General features: G+C 46.7%; 1 protein-coding gene across 9 annotated transcripts in view; it reads right to left on the reverse strand.

Annotated features, from left to right (window-relative positions):
* Positions 1-20,999, reverse strand: part of JARID2 (jumonji and AT-rich interaction domain containing 2) — a 275,578-nt gene that overhangs the window by 74,077 nt on the left and 180,502 nt on the right. For all 9 annotated transcript variants that reach the window (XM_058732936.1, XM_058732937.1, XM_058732934.1 and 6 more), the window contains one exon: positions 1,851-2,020. In XM_058732936.1, the coding sequence (XP_058588919.1) occupies positions 1,851-2,020 (170 nt within the window). The remainder of the gene's footprint in view (positions 1-1,850; positions 2,021-20,999) is intronic.

A 20,999-nucleotide genomic window follows, 5' to 3' on the forward strand; every position in this document is an offset into this window, starting at 1 on the left:
AGAAGCATCACTTTTGGGACATTCCTGCCAGAAACGCAAAACGCAAATCTAATGAGGAGACCCCAGACCACAGGAACAGAGCAGGGCCATTCTACAAAATAACCAGCCTGTAATCTTCAAGAGTCAAGGTCACCAAGCACAGGCTGAGGACCTGATCCAGAGTAAGCGGGCAACAATTAAAGACAATGTTCAGCTGGGACCAGGATCCTCCCCTCTCTAGGGCACTTGAAGCCATCAGGGAGGAGGGCCTGGAAGATTAAATGGTAATAATGGATCACTGCGAATGTCCTTATTTTCAGAAAATATGCACTAATGTGTTAAGGAGTGAGGGGGTACAAGGTAGAAATTCTCACACAGTTTAAGAAAAAATTCGACTATACTTAAATCTTGCTGTAACTTATTTCAAAAAACACTAGTTTTTAAGTACATAACCCTGAACCGTAAGCCCTACCTCCACCAAATGACCAACAGCAAAGACCACGTCCTCCTGGCGCCTGTCAAGTAACCTCATCAAAAAATCTCCAGGGGCGCCTGGGTGGCGCAGTCGGTTAAGCGTCCGACTTCAGCCAGGTCACGATCTCGCGGTCCGTGAGTTCGAGCCCCGCGTCAGGCTCTGGGCTGATGGCTCGGAGTCTGGAGCCTGTTTCCGATTCTGTGTCTCCCTCTCTCTCAGACCCTCCCCCGTTCATGCTCTGTCTCTCTCTGTCTCAAAAATAAATAAACGTTAAAAAAAAAAAAAAATTAAAAAAAAAAAAAAAATCTCCATAATCACAGCTTTCTAATCACACACTCCTCTGCAGCTACCAAGGCCCTAAGAAGTTCCCGAAGCTCCCAAGCAACCTTCTATGTTCTTCACCAATGAAGTCAGTTCCTGCAGTGACCTCTTTCCTAAATAAGGCCATGTAAATCCCAACTCATCCTTCATTATGAAATTTTATCCTCAACCTTGCACTCTGTTAATCCACATATTTGGGCCATGATTGTCACCTTTACGTTCAGTTGACGACGAACAATGTGCAGGTTAGCTTGGGGCATCAACCCACTAACATGGTAGGAACCCGTGCAGAACTTAGGACTCCCCCAAAACCTTAGCTACTAATAGCCCACTGCTGACCGAAAGACTTTCCTATAGTGTAAATAGGCCATTAACACATATTTTCTATGTTGTATGCATTTTATCTTGTGGTCTTATAGGAAAGGAAGCTGGGGAAAAGAACGTTATTAACAAAATCATAAGACCAAATATACTTACACTACAGTACTGTATTTACTGCAAAAAACACAAAAACAACAAAGGAAAAAAACAAACACAAAAACACCATGGAGAAGTGGGCCCATGCTATTCAAGGGTCAACTGTACTTGGAAAATACTGGCAGGATTCTTCCCAAAGGAGTAGGGTGGAAAAGTGTGAACCTCAGTCAATGTGGCCTGTGGCGGACTTTACAAAATATGACCAAAGGAGACTATCTCCACTCAAGACACCCCAAGAAAAAAAAAAAACAAAAACAGTCACAAAACAAAACGCCATGTTGGCAAAGCACGCGTGTGGTGGAATGGCGGGGGTTCTGGAAAGGGGGATCCGGAAAAGTCAGGCTGTAACATTACAGCTGGAAACGACAAACTAGGAGATGGTGTTGAGAAGCCAAGAAAGGGGACTTAAGAGTCAAATAAATGAAGACAGAAGGAGAAATGTGAAGACTCAAGGCACATGTCACTTCAAACTGACCACCAAAAGCAGGCCAGCAAGCGGTCTACAACGCTGACCCCAGCTAACATCTGCTCAGAACAGGGTCTTCCTCTTTGTTGCAGTGGGGTGCTCCTTCCTGCCCGACGGGGAACCTGGTCTCACCTCGAAGGCAGAGAAAGGTAAGAAAATCTTCTGTCTTGGGCTTCCTTTTAGAGAGGTCAGAAATTTGAGTAGCTGGAGGGGGCAGCAACGGCTCCACGATCTTCACCGGGGTTGTGCTGGGACTGTTCGGCTGAGACTGAGCAAACTTCCTCTGTGCTTGCAGCCTGGGCCTGGAGAAGCAAAGGAAAATTAAAAATGAATTAGGCAGCGATCGGAGGATACAGATCTACGTGCGGCAGTAAGTCAAGACATGAAAGGGGGAAAAAAAGGACCCTAATTCAAGCAAACTCTTCCTAATTGAGCCTCTGTATCTCTCACCTTCTCATAAACCACAGGATCGCCGTAAAGGGCAATAAATTTGGTTAAAAGGCTAGGTGTTATACACGGATATAAAATGGGCGCCATGCGTGTGTACGTGTACAAGAACATGCCTGCCAGTGCACAAACCACGTGTGTGCCTGGGTATTTCCAACATCGTAGGTGGCATTTGAGGACACGGGATTAATGAATGGCTTTGTAGTTTTAAATTAAGCCCAGAGTAACGAGAGAATCGCAAAGCCATCTTGCCACATGATGTATCAAGCAAGCATTGTATGCTTAAACATGATACAATCACACAAACACAATTACCTTCATATTGTGCCCTTATTTACACCCAGCCAGCCCCCCAGCACCTGCCTGCGCACCACTGATCCCGTCTCACACCCTCAGAGTGCGGTCTCCCCGCCCCCAATCTCTTCAGACCCCAATCCAGCCATGTCAATTCGTTACACTAATAGACGCTTGTAATGCAGGAAAAAAAATATTTCTCTAGTCCCTCTGAAACACCAACAAATTCTGGGCACCCTCTGCCGATAGGTAAGTCCTAACTTCTCAGGGATTCCAAAAACTGGCCTTAATCTACGTGTCAGGCCTCTTCCCGACACAGTCCTACGGAGATACTGATCCCTAGTTCATCCATGGTGTCTACAAATCACAGCACGTATCTCCTGACTAGGCATCTTTCATTTACAAAATCTCACATGCAAGAAAGATACCCCTTCTAGCATGTGAATTCTAATGAGTCTTGGAAAGCCTCCTTTACTTCCTTCCTAACACTGTAGGCACCAGTTAATTGTTAATCTGCTTGCCTCCACGCATGAAAATGGCCATATTTTTATTTTATGTGTAACTAACCTGACATTTATCACAAATTTCCTCACACGAGCGCTTCCTTCATTGTAGAGATCCCAGTTCACAATGGGGAGTGCCAGGCATCAGCTACAGTAAGGACCTGCTTGTGTACTGCTTAGACCAACTAGCCAGCCCTGCTCAGAGAGATGCTCAAGAAACAGGATTTGAGGGGCGGTGAGGGTGGGGGGACAGAAAGACCACCCTCTCCCCCAAAAAAACAGAAGAGACCAAAAAGCAGCCCAATGGCACAGGGATGGATCAGAATCCAAATCAGAATCAATCACTGTGTGGAACTGAAAATGCACCCCTCCCCACAAAGGCTGCTTGGAGAACAACAAAAAGACTCCAGGCATATTAGTAAAGCACAAATAAATCTTCCTTTACTTATTGTTGAAGTTACATAAAATAGTAATAATTGGGGCACCCGGGTGGCTCAGTTGGTTAAGCGTCTGACCTCACCTCAGGTCATGACCTCGCGGTTCGTGAGTTTGAGCCCCGCGTCGGGCTGTGTGCTGACAGCTCGGAGCCTGGAGCCTGCTTCCGATTCTGTGTCTCCCTCTCTCTCTGCCCCTTCCCCACTCACTCTCTGTTTCTCCCTCTCAAAAATGAATGAACTTATTAAAAGAAAAAAACAAAAACCTTTTTAGTAAAAAAATAAATTTAAAAAATAGTAATAATTGTAGTCTACTAACCTAGCGATGCTCACAATACCTTCCCATGTTAAATCAACACTCTGGTATTTAACAAAATAGTCCAGCAAAATACACGTACACACACACACACACACACACACACACACCATGGTTTCTTACTTTGCCAAAAAAAAATTTCAACCACCTTGTGTACTGATGAGTCTCTACTCTGGCCTCCCTTCCCAAACCCGTGAGAAACACCACCAGATGTATAGATGGCGTTCCCAGTAACGACTGACATTTGATCCAGAGGGAGAGGGTGCGACCACTCTTTACTTACTGGGCAACCTTCAGTCCGTGAAACCTACAGACATCAAGGCTAATCAAAACAGCTGAGAACCCAGGAGTAACCAACATGAAACAGCCCCACAAACAAGCCATCAGCAGAAAGCCCAACACGTGTAATGAAAATTCCCCAAAGACTAAAATGGTTAAGAAAATAGGGCAACACCACCGTCCCCTGGTTATAGAGAAGGAAGCTTTTTTGTAACCAACCGACTGCCTGTATTTAAGACGTGGCACACCAAAAGTGTGTGCAAGGGTGAGCACTAAGCCCAGGGGAGGGTCCCTAGATGGGGGTCCTGAAGCTTAAGGACCAGATGCGGGGTGGAGAGACCACAGTGGTGCCTCTCAAACTGTGGGGAGGATCAAAGTTGTGAGTTCGGTGACTTTTTCCCCCTTTAGCTTTTTTATTGGTTGTAAATGGTTTTGTGTGTGTGTGTGTGTGTGTGTGTGTGTGTGTGTGTGTGTGTTTAAGTTTATTCATTTTGATAGCTAGGGAGCACAAGTGGGGGAGGGGCAGAGAGAGGGAGAGAGAGAATCCCAAGCAGGCTCCTCGCTCTCCGCACAGAGCCCGGTGTGGGGCTTGAACTCGCGAACTGTGATATCTGACCAGAGCCAAAACCAAGAGTCGGAAGCTTAACCGACTGAGCCACCCAGGCGCCCCTACTGAAAGGTATTTTTATAATAGGACTAGGTTGGGGTTAAAAAGAAAGTTATAAAGAAAATAATAATAAGGCAACTGGGCTCAAATTTATTATCAGATTCTACAGATATACAAGCAGTGTAACTGAAAGTCTCTCACTGCTCATCCTCAATTTCTGTATTCAACTCGCAGGGCCCATGTAGCAGCACCCACAGCCAGCAGCATGGGCATCAGAGGATGGGCCAGGTTGCCAACAACTAGCACATTCCAACAAGCCAGAAGCCCACAATGCAGGGTACGCTGACCCCAACGCAGCTAGCCAGCTCTTCTGGCAACTTTTCCTCCCTGTTCAAAGAAAAAACCCAGTTCATCTTATTCCACCTGAAAAGGTTTTTTTTTTTGTTTGTTTTTTCTATACTGGCAATTGTATTAACGTGTACCTCTTCATCTAAATGGACACAACTCACACTCTGGACATGAGAGAAAGGTCACGGAAATACCGCCTCCTGCGTGCACGCAGGATGCTGTTGATTGCCCCCCCCCCCTTTTTTTTTTAAAGTCAGCAACAACAAATGTCACAAGGTGGTGCAGACCTAATGAAAATCCAACATGCAAACACGGACAAGGCGCGTAGGACAAGAGCAGGACGCGGTTAAGTATTTTATAATTTCAGGACCTTAACGATAAACTGCTCCCGCCATCGTTCAAATAAAGCACTTTCTGCCTGATGACTTTCTCAGTGAGACCATGAAAAATACAGCAGTTAACAGATTTAAAAAAAAAAAAAAAAAAGTCAAATAAATTATCCCTCAGAGGAATAAGCCAAGCTCCCAAGTGATTAAGTATTTCTGAGACTCAGATGAAAGCAAGGACAGAGGAGGGAGACAAACCAATTTTGTATAACATATATGATATATTATATATATAATATAGATTATATCATTATATATTATATAATTATACATTATATTATTAAATATAATATATTAAAATATATATTAATATATAATTATATGTTATCTATATATATTATCTATATCATATAGATAATATATACAATTTTTTTTAAGGGGCAGCCCAAAGCATCTTTCTTTTGCAAAAAGTGCAGGTCTGCGGTCTGGCTTCTCATCCTGCACAGTCCCAGGAGGGTTACAGACACGTTGGCTTGGCTTTGCTGGCCCCGCACAACAACAGAGTCTGGAGGATACAATTCAGAGGCAAAATCCATGGGGTGAGCTCACTATGTTAAGGGACAGACAGGTGACTCCATCCTAAAATGCCCGATCCAGGGAAGTGAGTGTATGTGATTTAAAATCAGTAAAAATGGGGGATGGGGGGGTCCCCCAGATGTGCTAAAGAACCAGAATATCTGCACTTAGAGAGGTTGGGGGCATAAGGGTGCGGGGGGGGGGGGGGGGGGGCAGGCCAGACGTGACTCCTACCAAAGACCTCAGCAAGCCAGCCGGTGTGCCCGCCCCCTTCCATCAGCTGACATTTTGCCCAGAAACATGCACCATCCTTTTCATTCCCACAGTGAAAATGCCTGAGAATGAAGATACTGTTTGAACTAAGATGGTTCAGGGTCCTCATGGGGGTGGAAGAGAATATGGAGTCCAGGGGTCAAGGGGAATCCAGAATTCTGGGTCTCCTAAGCCTCTGGGCTCCTAACTAGGCCTTTAGGCAGGCAGCATGGTCCTCCACTGCCCAATGGTGATACACAGAAATGCCAGAATACAGAGAATTGCAGAGGGGTTTGTCCCTCATCCAAACCACAGAAGGATAAACTAAAGCAGGATGCACTTCCATGTTTGTGTTTTATTAACTGATTAAGGAAGGAGTTTTCTTGGGGCGCCCAAGCGGCTTAGTCAGTGGAGCATCCGACTTTGGCTCAGGTCACGATCTCATGGTTCTGTGTCTCCCTTTCTCTCTCCCTCTCAAAAACAAACATTATTGAAAAAAAAAATTTTTTTAAAGGAAGGAGTTTTCTTCCTTTCTAGAAGGCTTCGTTCTAGAATCCTAGGTATATCCTTAAGTCAATGAAACCAATTAAATCAAACGCTGCAGCTAGCCAAGTTAAACAGATTAAACCAACTTAAACCAACGGAGGAAGACCTGAATAAATGTACTTATAGATGAATATATATAGTCCCATTTTACTTACAGTGTGTTAAACTCACGGGCTGGGGGCCGCTGGGGTGAGGGAAGAGAAGTGGTCTCAGGTCAAACCACCCCATCACTGCTGCTTCCCTCCCATGATGCGAATGTGTATACATGAAGTAATGGACTAAAAAATTCAGATAGCAAGTTCAGAGAATATAGATAGGGGCTGCTATTTGTTCGGTGTTTGAGACAAATGGTAAAAGCTAAAGGCTTTGGGGCGCCTGGGTGGCTCAGACAGTTAAGCACCTGTCTTCAGCTCAGATCATGATCTCACTCACGGTTTGTGAGTTCGAGCCCTGCATCAGGCTGTCTGCTCTCAGCACAGAGCCTGCTTCAGATCTGCTATCTCCCCCCGCCCCCCCCCCACTCTCTGCTCCTCTCTCCCTTGCTCTCTGTCAAAATGAGTAAACTTAGCTAAGCTAAAGGCTTTAATTTTTGCAAGGACCTTGCAAAGATCACCCTCACTACACAGATCAACCAACTGAGCAGCCACACACAGCTTGGGAGGCAGGACCAACAAGACCAAAAGCCAAGCACAGGGTCCTCGGTTCTGAGTTTTCTCGATCACAGCACGTTGCATCTAAGTGGGAAGTGAGGCCCAGCCTTGTCATAGGCAAGGCCATCTGGGAGGCTTCTTCTCCAGAAGCTTTTGGCTCCAAGAGCCCCATGCCAATTCAGTCATGACAAAACTCAGCCCTGCTGGGGTGAATCCGATTTAAGCTAAAATGTCCCCAAAGGGGAAGAAAAGAATATGCTGAGATGAAAGGCAACTTACTGCTCTGATCCCAAAAGGTCATTCTATATAAATAAATAAATGCCCTAAGACAGAGGAAACTAACCCAAGGGATCTTGCTTCCTTGAGACTGCTCTCTCCATCTGGAACGTTCTTCTCCTTTATGCTGGCTTCTTCTCATCATCCAATGACAGGAACCCTGCAGGCCTGTTACTTTTTATGGAGGTCACTTCTTCCCTGTCTCCGCTCAAAAATCTCCCCTTCAGAGGGGACATCCTAAAGGAGTACACTGCCCCTGGCCTACTACTCAAGCCCCTGATTCCACTCCCCCTGCCCTTCTGGGGGCCTGCAACATTCACTCTACTGGGCTCTCTGCCCAGAGGTGCAGAAGACAAGCCCTCCAGCAACGATGGGAGCAAACATCAGGAACGCTGTCCCACTGTACCACAGATGAAGGACACTAACCATCCATTCTTGAGGAATCACACAGTTAAACATACAAATGTCTGGGGGCGCCTGAGTGGCTGCGTCTGTTAAGTATCTGACTCTTGACTTCGGCTTAGGTCATGATCTCACAATTCTTGGGTTTGAGCCCCATGTCGGTTTCTGCACGACAGTGCGGAGACTGCTTGGGATTCTCTCTGCGCCCCCTCTCTCTGCCTCTCCCCAGCTCTCGATTGCATGGGCGCTCTCAAAATAAATGAACTTTTAAAAAATACGTAAGTTTTTTAAAAAAGAAAAGAACCCGTTTCATAGGAATCTTACTAAGCATCTGCCCACAAGGTCATCATCTCTACCATAACAACTGTCATCACTCAGTTAAGAACTCACCAAGCCGCTTGTCCACCATCAATATCGTCAAACAAAAGCCAAGCGGGGGTCCGGTTCTGGTTCTTGGCTCCCATGCGACACAAGGTGCCCTCCCGTCACATTGTGATCAGTACGTCACAACTGTCCATGGGCCACAACCCGCTGGCCCCAGGAGTGTGGTCCTTCCACACTTTCATGCACACAGGCCAGGAACACAGAGACTGTGTGTACTTCAGTACCGAGCTGAATGAGCTGGGGAGGAGGGTCCATCTTCCTCCTTTTCCCTTCCATTCCCCAAGCTACTCAAAAGGCGACATTCTTTTTCTCCTGAGTCTTCTCTCATTCGGGGTTTAGCTGGCATGGTCAACAGCCAAAAGAAATGTTTTGCTTGATCACTTAAAAGTTTACCCAAACAGGGGCACCTGGGTGGCTCTGCAGGTTAAGCATCCGACTCTTGGGTTTCGGCTCAGGTCATGATCTCGGTTTGGGAGTTCGAGTCCTGCGTGGGGCTCTGCACCAACAGCACAGAGCCTGCTTGGAATTCTCGCTCTGCCCCTCCCTTGTTCTCAAAATAAGTTAAAAAAATTTTTATTTTACCCAAATAAGTCTTCAAATGTTTCATATTTAAGTTTTTTTTTTTTTTTAAGTTCAAAACCTTTACAGGAGAAAAGAAACACCAGCACTATTTTGAAAGCTAATAAACTATGAGATAACACCTGTAAAGAAATCCCACCAACGAGCTAAGTTCTATGCCAAATATGTTTTGTTTTGTAACTCGCCCCCCAGCCCCGTGCTCCCTTCCTGCCCTCCTCAGATCTGCGTGCAGAAGAAGCTCCCGGGCAGCCTGCCATGAGAAGACCCACAGGAGGGTGGCACTGGTATTCCGGGCTTCCTCTTGCGCTCGCTCTCCAGGACAGAGTTAACCAGCTTATTGCTATCCGCGCCCTCAATCTCTGGGGCAGCCCTAAATATGGCACGACATCAAATTTCTAGGTTAATTAAATTCCATTTCTGCCCAGAATTTCTGATAGTTTACAAACCCGAGGAGGACACAGTGTGTGTGTGCACCACTCGGCTGGAGAAGGCAGGAGCGAGGGGGACTGGGGGACTGAAAGCAATGCCCAGCTGGCCCCTTGTGGAGGGACGGGTATGCCAAAACGCCATTTTATTAACTCAATTTTCCAATATTAAAAAAAAGGAAAAAAAGTGAGCTGGTAAATCCAATTATTTAGATTACATCTCAATTCTAAACAAAGAGCAAGGAATGGGTGGGAGGGGAGGGTCTGTTCATTCATAAATAAATAAATAAATAAATAAATAAATAAATAAGACACGTTGTGTCTGGCAAATTTAAAATGACCAGCATGGCTGCGTTCTTTGTGCTGGTGTGGGAGCAGGGCCTGAAGCTTTGCCAACTTACTGAAAGGCCTATTCAAAAAAAAAAAAAAAAAAAAAAAAAATTTCCTGTGTTTCCATCCCCCAAATAATTACCCACTCTATTCTACCCCCAGACACACACACTAGAAACCTGGCAGATACTCAAAGAAACAAGAGAGAAAGAGTGTGTGTGTGTGTGTGTGTGTGTGTGTGTGTGTGTGTGTGTGCACGCGCGCGCGCACGTGTGCGCACGCGTTGGAGATTGTGGGGGGTCGAGCAGGGGGTATCCCCTGCCCCAGGGCAAGCTGCCCACCAAATTCAAATACAAGTGCAGTTGTGGGCAAACCACACAGGATGCTTGTAAACATCCTGTATAGTAAAGAGAAAATAAACACATCCTCAAGTGAACCCAGAGGCAAGCAGAGACCGATTCGTTCCAGACAGTAACAAGCACTGTCAGTGGACGAGCCCCTTCTGGGCTCACCTCCCACCCTGCTCCGTGGTTCCTATCGGTGTTTGTTTCAGCAGGCTGTGAGGACATCACAGGACAGAAAAGGAAGGTCAGCTGGCTCCAGGAGAAGAGTTTCACTACAGAGAATGTTCACTTTAGGGCGTTTCTGGAGCTCTTGCCGTACGGATTCCCGGGCCTCGTTTCCTGCGTTACCCATAAAGCGATGAAATAGTTTGTTTATGCTAAAAACCACAGGACATGAAATATCTGTGGCACTTGTCTTAATTAAGTTACATAGGCAGCTGTTTAGAATCAAGTGTGCTATCAACCAGATTTACCCAAAAGGAACGGCTATTGGTTGAATCCCCTCAAAACGAACGCTCACAGAAGTCTGCTTTGGTCAGAGAGGTACAGAGAATGAACAACAGGGGTATCAAAACCTGGGCTTTAGGGCAACCAAGTTGTGATCTAGGGCAAGGTGGCCTTCTATTTCCTTATTAACGGGATGGGGGCCGGGGGGGGGGGGGGGGGGTGGAGGAGGGCTATGCAAAGGAGAAAACTGAGGCTCCTTCTAACTCCACCTTGTCTGACCTCATCAACAAAACTTGAATACAGTAATTCCTGTAATAAATTCCTTCTGGGTCTGTGACTTCCTAAGTCTACAGGAGAAATACCGATCTATGGCCTGTGCCCAGAGGGAAAGCATAACCTCGGCCTCCCAAAGGCCTGTGTCGCTACGTTCGAGACACCCAGCACCACCCTTCTAATCGCTGGTTCTCTGGCGGCACAGCAAATGGGAGAACTTCCAGAATCTCACCTAAAAGTCCTGCCTCGCACTTCAGACAGTGAGAGTGGACAAACTAAAATACATACAGAGATTTTAAAAGATGGCACAATGCCAAAAGGTGTTCCACAACTCCTTTTGTACTTGTAATCCTACACTCTGCTTCCTTAAGACTTAATCTTTCTAATTACGAATGAGTCCCTCAGGCAGGGCAACACATCAGCTTCATTCAGGACCCAAAGACACCCTTAGGAACACAAACATCCCATAAGTACGTATATTTACCAGCCCTGCCCATCAGAACACAGGCCCATCGAGAAGGGCAGGACCTGCAAACCCCCATATTGCCACCCGCCTCGGGAAGACGGGTCCTTTGCTCATGGGCACCACACTCCCGCAGAACTCACCCACTGGAAAGCAGACGGGAGCCAGAAAAGATTAGGGAAGAGGAATAATGTCAAAATTCAGAAACAGCACAAAATGCCAGTAAGCAATGCAGCAGGGAACGTTCCTAAGAAAAACAGTCCTTGGTCGCATGAATCTCAGGGGGACAGGGACATCCTACCCAAATGGTATGGAAAGTAACGTGCAGTAAAGCTTTTGACTCAATTAGTTAAAAATTATGCAATTATGGGTTTTTTCCCCTTACATCTTATGTGACACCCTGAAATGTCAAAGAGCCACAGACTGCCTGGAAATCATGACTGTCTCATGATCAAGGAAATACGTGACATTGACTTCTTTTGTGTTCTAGAAAGCAACCGTGTCAAATTTGAGAGGGATCGTCATTAATCAACAATTAAAGCGGCAACAAAGCCCTTTTGTTCTGTCAGTCACAAATGTCACATGTGTTGTGGTTTATCACCTATGGCAAGCTGTCTGTTTGGCCACCCCAGGCACCATAACCCCGCCTTGTTTTTTTTGTTTTTTTTTTTTTTTTAAATCAGGGATCCAACTCCAAACCCGGGATCCAAGAGCTGCAAATGCTCTTTCTCTACAAAGACTGGGTTTCAGGGCAATCCTGAGCAAAAACTGTATCCTATAGCAGGAACAAAACAGGGAAGAGTCCCAGAACACCACATGCAAGTTAGGAATCTAGCCAGGATCTGGCCAAAGAAATTCCTAAAGCATTATTGTAGTTACAAGGTGTGAACAATTTATCTGAGGTACATTCAGTTTTAAAAGCCTCAAAGAGCCAGTTAAAATGTTGATCTTCCTTTCCACCCTATCTGGAGGTGGCATGCCAATTTTGTTTTTAAAATATTTCAAGGGGGGGGCGCCTGGGTGGCGCAGTCGGTTAAGCGTCCGACTTCAGCCAGGTCACGATCTCGTGGTCCGTGAGTTCGAGCCCCGCGTCAGGCTCTGGGCTGATGGCTCGGAGCCTGGAGCCTGTTTCCAATTCTGTGTCTCCCTCTCTCTCTGCCCCTCCCCCGTTCATGCTCTGTCTCTCTCTGTCCCAAAAATAAATAAAAAACGTTGAAAAAAAAAAAAAATTTAAAAAAAAAAATAAAAAAATAAAAAAAAAAAATAAAATATTTCAAGGGGGAAAAAAAGGCATTTTCACAGTTTTAGGTTACTTGATATCCAATTGCCAAAGGCCAGAAATCTCCCCGCGTCCTGGCAACGGTGATGACTGGGGAGGGACAGTGAATCACTCTGTGAGGCCAGAATCAGGTCTTCCTTCAAGGAAAGAGAGAAAAACATGGGAGGAAATCACATCTCACAGTGCTTCACAGCTCATCCTTCAAAAACCAAAATCCACTGGAATCCTTCTCAGAGTGTAACTGGAGTCAGTCCTGTGGGAATGAACTTCCCACCAGAAACATTCTCCATGGAGTCGCATGGTGGGGGAGATTCGAAGCCCCACCAGCACATGACACACCAGAGCAGAAAGGCAGTGCTCAGAACGCCAGCTAGTCCCAGAACAATCCAGAGTAGGCTTTGGCTTCTCCCATCCCTGCCTCTCAGTTAAGTCAGCTGGGAAGGGATCCCGTACAATTTCCCCGTCCCCCTGGAAATCCCATGAAGTAGCCAACAAGCACCAAGAGATGGCAATAGAGAGTCTTCGGATGTCAGCTCTGGGATCACCACTGCAGGAAAGAACGGGCTCCCAGTTTCACGGCTTTATGAAAAGCCCTGGTATTAACCAATTTTTAGGTCGTGCACTAATGCGGGTAAGAAATGATGGGGGCTAAGAAACCAGCACTGTGTGAGGAAAGCAGCAATATGAACACTAACACCACTGCCCTTTTATCCCATCAACTCCATTGCAACTCAAGTGCCTTGTCTGGAAGATACACGGGAACTCCCAATCCAGCATTTTATGTAGCTACTAAAAATGTGCCAGGGCAAAAATCCTCTGGATTGTCTTCTGAAATATGCATCTCCCCCAAAAGGGATTCTTACCACCAAGATAAGGCAAGGGGGCACCTGGGTGGCTCAGTCAGTTAAGCGTCTGACTCTTGATTTCAATGTAGGTCATGATCTCATGGTTTGCGGGATCGAGCCCTGAGTTGGGCTCTGTGCAGACAGTGTGGAGCCTGCTTGGGATTCTCTCTCTGCCCCTCCCTGGTTCATGTTCTCACGCTCTCTCAAAATAAATAAATAAACTTAAGGGGGAAAAAAAAAAAAGATAAAGCAAACCTAAAGTAATGCACCACGGTCCTAATGTTTCCTTTACTAAGGAACCCAAAATATTCATCTTGGGGCTCTGACAGAAATTCATGCAGTAGGCGGAAACATAAATCATGTGTGATTTTTGAAGTACGGGGGGTTACTAAAGCTCTCACCAACCAAAATGCCGAGTGAAGTCTGTTCTGTAACGAAAGGATTCACCACAATGCACACATTCTCTCTTCTTGAACATTTGTAAAAAAGGTCCAGGCTTTTATGACAATTACCTAAGATGAGAAACCATGATCGTGAATGATTAAAGAATCTGCTAGCAGATGTAAGACCAGCAAGTACCCTCCTTTTTGTTGTTTGTGCTTTGTGACCCTGGAGTAATGGCACTAAACTCTTACACTGGAACACGGGAGCTCATGTGGCATCCCAGACTCCGGGACTCATCTCAGGCTCCAGGGCACTCCTGGAGGCGGCCATGATGGATCTAGGACACACACATCAGTGGCATGGAAATTTACATGAAAAACCAAAGCGTGTCAATCTAAAGTCAAGACCATCAACAGATGAATGGATAAAGAAGATACGGTGTGCATATACACAACGGAATATTATTCGGCTATAAAAACGAATGAAATCTTGCCCTGCGTCCATCAGTAACGTAGATGGAGCTAGTGTCATAGTATAATGCCAAGTGAATTAAGTTACAGAAAGGCAAATGCCATAGGATTTCATTCATGTGTGGAATTTAAGGAACAAAACGAATGAGCAAAGAAAAAAAGTCAAACCAAGAAACAGATTCTAAACAACAGAGAACAAACTGATGGTCACCAGAAAGGGCGGGGGAAGATGAGTGAAATACGTAATGGGGATTAAGGAGGGGCACTTGGCCGTGATGAGCACAGAGTGATGTACAGAATTGTTCAATCATTGTATTGTACACCTGAAACTAATTTAACATTAAATTATAGCGTCAACTATACTGGAATTTTAACAAATTTAAAACATTTTAAACAAAAACACAAGGAAGGCAAAACACTCCATCGAAGACATGGAAATCACCTTCCTACCTAACCATGCCTAGAAAGAATATTCTCCAAGCAATGTTGAATCCCTACCCATATTCAAGGCTGCACAGAGGAACCACAGGTGAGGCCAGGAAACAGAAACATCTTTCCAAATGGCGACGCTGAATCAAACCAAACCAAGTGACTTCTTAAAGCAGAAAAACAAAGGGGAAGGAAGGAGGGGGAGGTGCCCTCATCACATCTTCCAACTCACAACACTCTCAGTAACCATCCATGACTATGTAAGGTACCTCTCTCCTAGTTCCTCCTCCTCCGCCACCTGGCAGGCCCAGGCTGATTTTGCAAGGTGGGAACCCCCGGGCCTTTACCTGATGCCAGGCATGCACTAAGTGGACAGAGGCCACATCTGCGGGTGGCAGCAGATGAGAAGCAGACAGTGAACATCTGCAGGGCACCCACCCACCCTTACTGTGGGCGGCTGAAGCGAACCCTCAGAAGGGTCTGGTGAGAGAAAGTCTCCCGACTAGACCTCACATCACAAAACGAAAGTTTCTCCAAGAGAGAAACATCATTCTGACCTCCGGGAGGAGCTTGTCAAATACAATTATCTGACTTCCAGCCATTTAACCAACAAAAGACCCTGCTGTTCCTAAGAGGAGGGATTTATCGCCCCTTTCCGGAGATCTCCTATTCATACTTGCTGGGATCCTTACAAAAATAGCTCCGTGGACTTGGTACAGGATGGGAGCAAAGCCTGTGGCAGAAACTCCCCACAGAGAGACTGGAAGCATGCAGAAATCCAAGCCAGCCCTCCCCTTCACCTGATGCGGAGGCTGACGGACTAGTCAGCTTCCCTCTGAGCACCTGAACTCCCTGACAGTTTCCGACCCCCACTCAAAATGGTTCCAGGAAACAAACCAGAGGAAAGTGCAACCTCTTGTAGAAGACTCCAGATAAACACCCAAGCTGCATGCACCACTTCAACTCGGAAGGGCTCGAAGACTTCCTGTTCAATTAAGCCCTTCTTACTACCCCTGACTGCTTGAGCCCATTTTCCTGGTCGACAAACAGGAAGCGATAAAGCCCCAAGGTCCACTGCCTACCAAAGGAGGCCACAGCCACTGACCTGTCACTGTGCTTCAGGGCTGCCTGGTTCCGATTGTTTCCCCGTAGGGAAGGACGACCAATAGCAGAGGAAAAGAGAGGAAGAACTGGGAGAGAATCCAGAAGCTCTACAGGATCCTAATAAAATGTGAAAACAATGGAAGGGGGTAATAAATGGGGGAGAAAGGTAGAGATCTAGCCACTGAAGCAAACCTCAACAACAAGGGAAACTATCAATAGTGTTTATGAGCCAGAAGTTTGAAACTGACCAACCTCCAAGGCACCTGGGTGGCTCAGTTGGGCATCTGACTCTTTTTATTTTTTTTTTTTTTACATTTATTTTTGAGAGAGAGACAGAGAACAAGCAGGGGAGGAACAGAGAGAGAGGGAGACACAGAATTTGAAGCAGGCTCCAGGCTCTGAGCTGTCAGCACTGAGACTGACGCGGCGCTCGAACCCATGAACTGTGAGATCATGACCTGAGCCGAAGTCGGATGCTTTTTTTTTTTTTATTTTTTTATTTTTTATTTTTTTTTTTTTACATTTATTTATTTTTGAGACAGAGAGAGACAGAGCATGAACGGGGGAGGGTCAGAGAGAGAGGGAGACACAGAATCTGAAACGGGCTCCAGGCTCTGAGCAGTCAGCACAGAGCCCGATGAGGGGCTCGAACTCACATACCGCGAGATCGTGACCTGAGCCGAAGTCGGACGCTTAACCGACTGAGCCACCCAGGCGCCCCCGAAGTCGGATGCTTAACCGACTGGGCCACCCAGGTGCCCCTAGCATCTGACTCTTGATTCTAGCTCAGGTCGTGATTCTGCGGTTAGTGAGTTCGAGCCCCACATCTGGCTCTGCGCTGACAGCACAGAGCCTGTCTGCAATTCTGCCTCTGTCTGCCCCCACACCCTGCACGCACCCCCCACCCCCACTCTCAAAATAAACTTTAAAAATAAATAAATAAGTGACCAACCTCCAAAATCTTATGTTTTTAACCCAACGCTCTGAAATCTAGCTTCCACATAGAGTCATTTCTGTGATGGGTCCCATGGGCACATTTTTGGCCATTCTCTCCCATCCCCACTGCCCAGCCAAAACCAAAACCAGCCATGTCAGTTGAGTGGGCGAAGCACTCTGTCGAGGGAATGTTCCTCGTGGTTCTCTCCAGCAATGCCGCACCTCCCCACCACAAGGCCAGCCCCCTCTGAAGGCAAAGGAGGGCCCAAGGGGGCGCTGCTGGTAAGGGAGGGGGCAGGCAGGAAGTGGGGCGGGATAGGGGAGAAAACGGTCACATCATCCCAAATGCTGGGAAACAATGGCATATGCTTGGAATCACAGAAATAAACTACACCCTTCTCTCTCGGCAATCCACTGATTAACTCAAAGAAGCTAAGTACACGCTTCCTCACAGCTGGCTTCTGCAAAACGCTATGCCAGCAAACTGGGCAAATCAGAATCCTGTTCATAGATGTGGGTGGCAGCCGCTGAGGGCTGGGGGTGCACAACCGCTCACTTTCTAATGAGTGTCTTCAACTCCAGCACCCTAAACATGCCCTAATGGGTCTCCCTTCGATCAAAGGGAGCAGCATTTCACCTTGTGACTCCCAGCTCAAGGAATCCACTCCATCTTCAACTGTGTCAATCCGCCGGCCAAACACCACACTCCTGGCCCCACGTCAGTCCTGGGAAGCGTCGTTGAGGCTCTACCTCTAGCACCTTGTAAAGGAGCCTGGTTGGACCACATTTCCAGCTGGACACTCAAGGCTGTCTACTCCCTCCCCCCACCCACCCACCCAAAATACCCTCAGAGAGGGGGGATAACCCCACACCCCAGAAAGGGCACCGAGACAGAACCACAGGAATTCACTTCCCCAGCTAATTCTCGCCACCGTTCCCTTCCACGTCTACCTCTGTCTGGTCTCGTTTCACACAATTCCAGGTATCGGAGATTTCACCTAGCCCTTTCTGAAATGGACATTTCATCAGAGATACTTAGGTCATGATCTCACGGTTCGTGGGTTCGAGCCCCACATCGGGCTTTGCGCCGACAGTGTGGGGGCCTGCTTGGGATCCTCTGTCTCCCTCTTTCTCTGGCCATCCCCCACTTGTGCTATCTTTGTCTCTCTTTCTTGCTCTCTGAAAGTAAACTTAAAAAAAATAAAATAAAAAGCAGAGAGGCACCTGGGTGGCTTAGTCGGTTGAGCACCTGACTTCAACTCAGGTCATGATCTCATGGCTTGTGAGTTCGAGCCCCTCATTAGGCTCTATGCTGACAGCTCAGAACCTGGAGTCTGCTTCAGATTCTGTGTCTCCCCCTCTCTCTGCCCCTCCCTTGCTTGCTCTCTCACACGCGCTCGTTCTCTCTCTCTCTCTCTCTGAAAATAAACTTAAAAAAAATAAAAGCAGAAAATGTTATCCAAATGACTACTGCAAATAGTAACAGCGTGCACCCACGGAGGCTGCCAGTGCCACTGGGAAGGTTAGAACAAGTTATGGTTCTCGAATACCATGGTCTCTCAGCTCTAGGATTATCAAGACCCCAACAAACGTGAGCTAGGAATCACAAGATGAATTACTACTCAGTGAGGAAAAAAAAAAAAAAAATTGATCAGCAATGAAATTTCAAATGTATTTCACAGGAGAGAAAGGCAATGACTGAACAGGAAAAATAACACTCAGAAAGCACAGAATATCCATGCTCTCCTCATTGGGCTTCCCCTTCCAGAAAGGAGAAGAAAAGGGCAATCCCAGGAACTAGGCACTAATTACACAATGTAAGTGTGGGTGTGGCTGTGTGTCTGAAAAGGGAACGGAGGCAAAGTGATTCCATGATAGGACTGAGCCGGACAGCAACAATGACAGAAGAGAGACGCTACCTTCCATGTCTGAACATGGAGCCTTAGGTTTTGTGAAGTGGGGTCTCATCCACCCCCAGGGGGGACGCAGCCTAGGCTACGCCAGGGCGTGCCTAGGGAATCTTGCCACCCCAGCCAGCCCCTGGCAGAACCAGGTTTGGGAACGCGGATCACTTGCCACAGAAGAACTTTCCAGGAAGAAAGGTACAATTTATTCCTTCCTTCCTGACCTCTTCTGGAAGCAAACAACAAAGACAACCTCACACCCCTGGGTTTCCATGCTGATTAGCTCCAACATAAAACCATAAAGCCACACTGGGGGAGAAGGGAGGTGTGGCTCCCCAGGGGCCTGGAGTGGCCCAGCTGGGCAGGGTCCACTTAGGGCTTCACAGACCCCAAACCTCCAGCCAGGCCTGAGGAAGAAAGTGTCACACACCACACGGGGACTCACAGGCTGTCCCAGGGAGGCCCGCCACGGGAGTCCCATTTTCCTGTGAACTGAACTCATTTTAAGCAAATGTGAAAACGCAGAATATAAACACCAGACAGCAAAACAACTCGCTGAGCAACATCTAAGTGCAGGCGAGGCCGGGGAGCAAAGAGCCCTCTGTCCTGGCGGTGGGAACATAAACTGGTGCAGCCGCTGTGGAAAACAGGAGGTTCCTCCAAACATTAAAACAAGAACTTACCATACAGTCCAGCAATCCCACCTCAGCGGTGCAGCCGAAGGAAGTGAAACCACGCTCTCAAAGACATACCTGAAATCCCATGTTCATTGCAGTGTGATTCACACTGACAGCCAAGCCTTGGAAGCAATCTAAGAGTCCACGGGTGAACGGATAAAGAAAATGCAGTAGGGGCGCCTGGATGGCTCACTATTGAGCATCCGACTCGGTTTCTGCTGGGGTCAGGGTGCCAAGGTCGCGGAGCGTGGAGCCTGCTTGGGATTCTCTCTCCCTCTGCCTTCCTCACCGGCTTTCTCTCAAATACAAAGGAAATGGGGTACATAAAATATATAGTGGAATATTCTTCAGCCATAAAAAAGGAAGAAATCCTGCCAAGAAGGACATGGATAGTCCTTGAGGGCATTATGCTAAGTGAGGTGAGTCAGAGGGAAAGAAAGAGTGAGCTTACTTGTATGTGGGATTTAAAAAAACCGAAACTCCAAGAAACAAAGACTGGTGATTGCCTGCTAGTGGAGTGTGTGTGTGTGTGTGTGTGTGTGTGTGTGTGTGTGTGATATCTAGAGGGGGAGAGGGGAGAGATGGGAGAGGGAGAAAGGAGAGAGGGGGAGGAAGGGGTAATGTGTACATGGTACGTAAGTCAATGAATAAGTTCTGGGGCTGTAATGTACAGCATGGGGACTAGTGTTAATACTGCACTGTTTACTTAAAAGGTGCAGATTGTAAATCTTTTTTTTTTTTTTTTTTTTAAATTTTTTTTTCAACGTTTTTTATTTATTTTTGGGACAGAGAGAGACATAGCATGAACGGGGGAGGGGCAGAGAGAGAGGGAGACACAGAACCGGAAACAGGCTCCAGGCTCCGAGCCATCAGCCCAGAGCCTGACGCGGGGCTCGAACTCACGGACCGCGAGATCGTGACCTGGCTGAAGTCGGACGCTTAACCGACTGCGCCACCCAGGCGCCCCCAGATTGTAAATCTTAAAATCATTCACCCTCCCACCCACAACACACAGGTAACTACTTGAGGTGACGAGTGTGTTAAATGACCTTATTATGGCAATCATCTCACCCTATGTATGTACACCAAATCACCAGGTTGCATGCGTCAAACTTTCTACAATGGTGTATGTCCATTATATGTCAATAAGGCTAAAGGTCTGGGGGAGACACACATCACACCCTCTCATGTAACCTACCATCCAGGAAACCTAAAGCTAGCCTAAAGACCCCACTTGGTGGTAACCGAAAGCATTTTTTTTCCTTAATTTTTTTTCCATGTTTATTTATTTTTGAGAGACAAATTGTGAGCAGGGAGGGGCAGCGAGAGAGGGAGACACAGAGTCTGAAGCAGGCTCCAGGCTCTGAGCTATCAGCACAGAGCCCGACGCAGGGCTTGACCTCACAAACCATGAGATCATGACCTGAGCTGAAATCAGGACGCTTAACCGACTGGGCCACCCAGGCACCCCAAAAGCATTTTCTATTAAAACCAAACCCAGATTTATGATTTAGAAAGTAAAAACTGCATGAATTAAGACCAACCACGAGAGTTCAAAGAAAGGTCCCAGCACAGGAAGGCTCTAGGTCCTAGACAGAAAGTTGAAAAGTCCTATTCTGTTGTTGAGTATCTTCTCATCCCTCCCCACCCCTGCCAGACACGAGGAAACAATGGCTCAAAAAAGCTATTTGGTGACCTGACTACCATTAGAGAATACACAATGACGTTCTATCAAAATACTGCAATTAACAG

Source organism: Neofelis nebulosa, chromosome 6 (genome assembly GCF_028018385.1).
Source record: "Neofelis nebulosa isolate mNeoNeb1 chromosome 6, mNeoNeb1.pri, whole genome shotgun sequence".
NCBI lineage: Eukaryota > Metazoa > Chordata > Mammalia > Carnivora > Felidae > Neofelis > Neofelis nebulosa.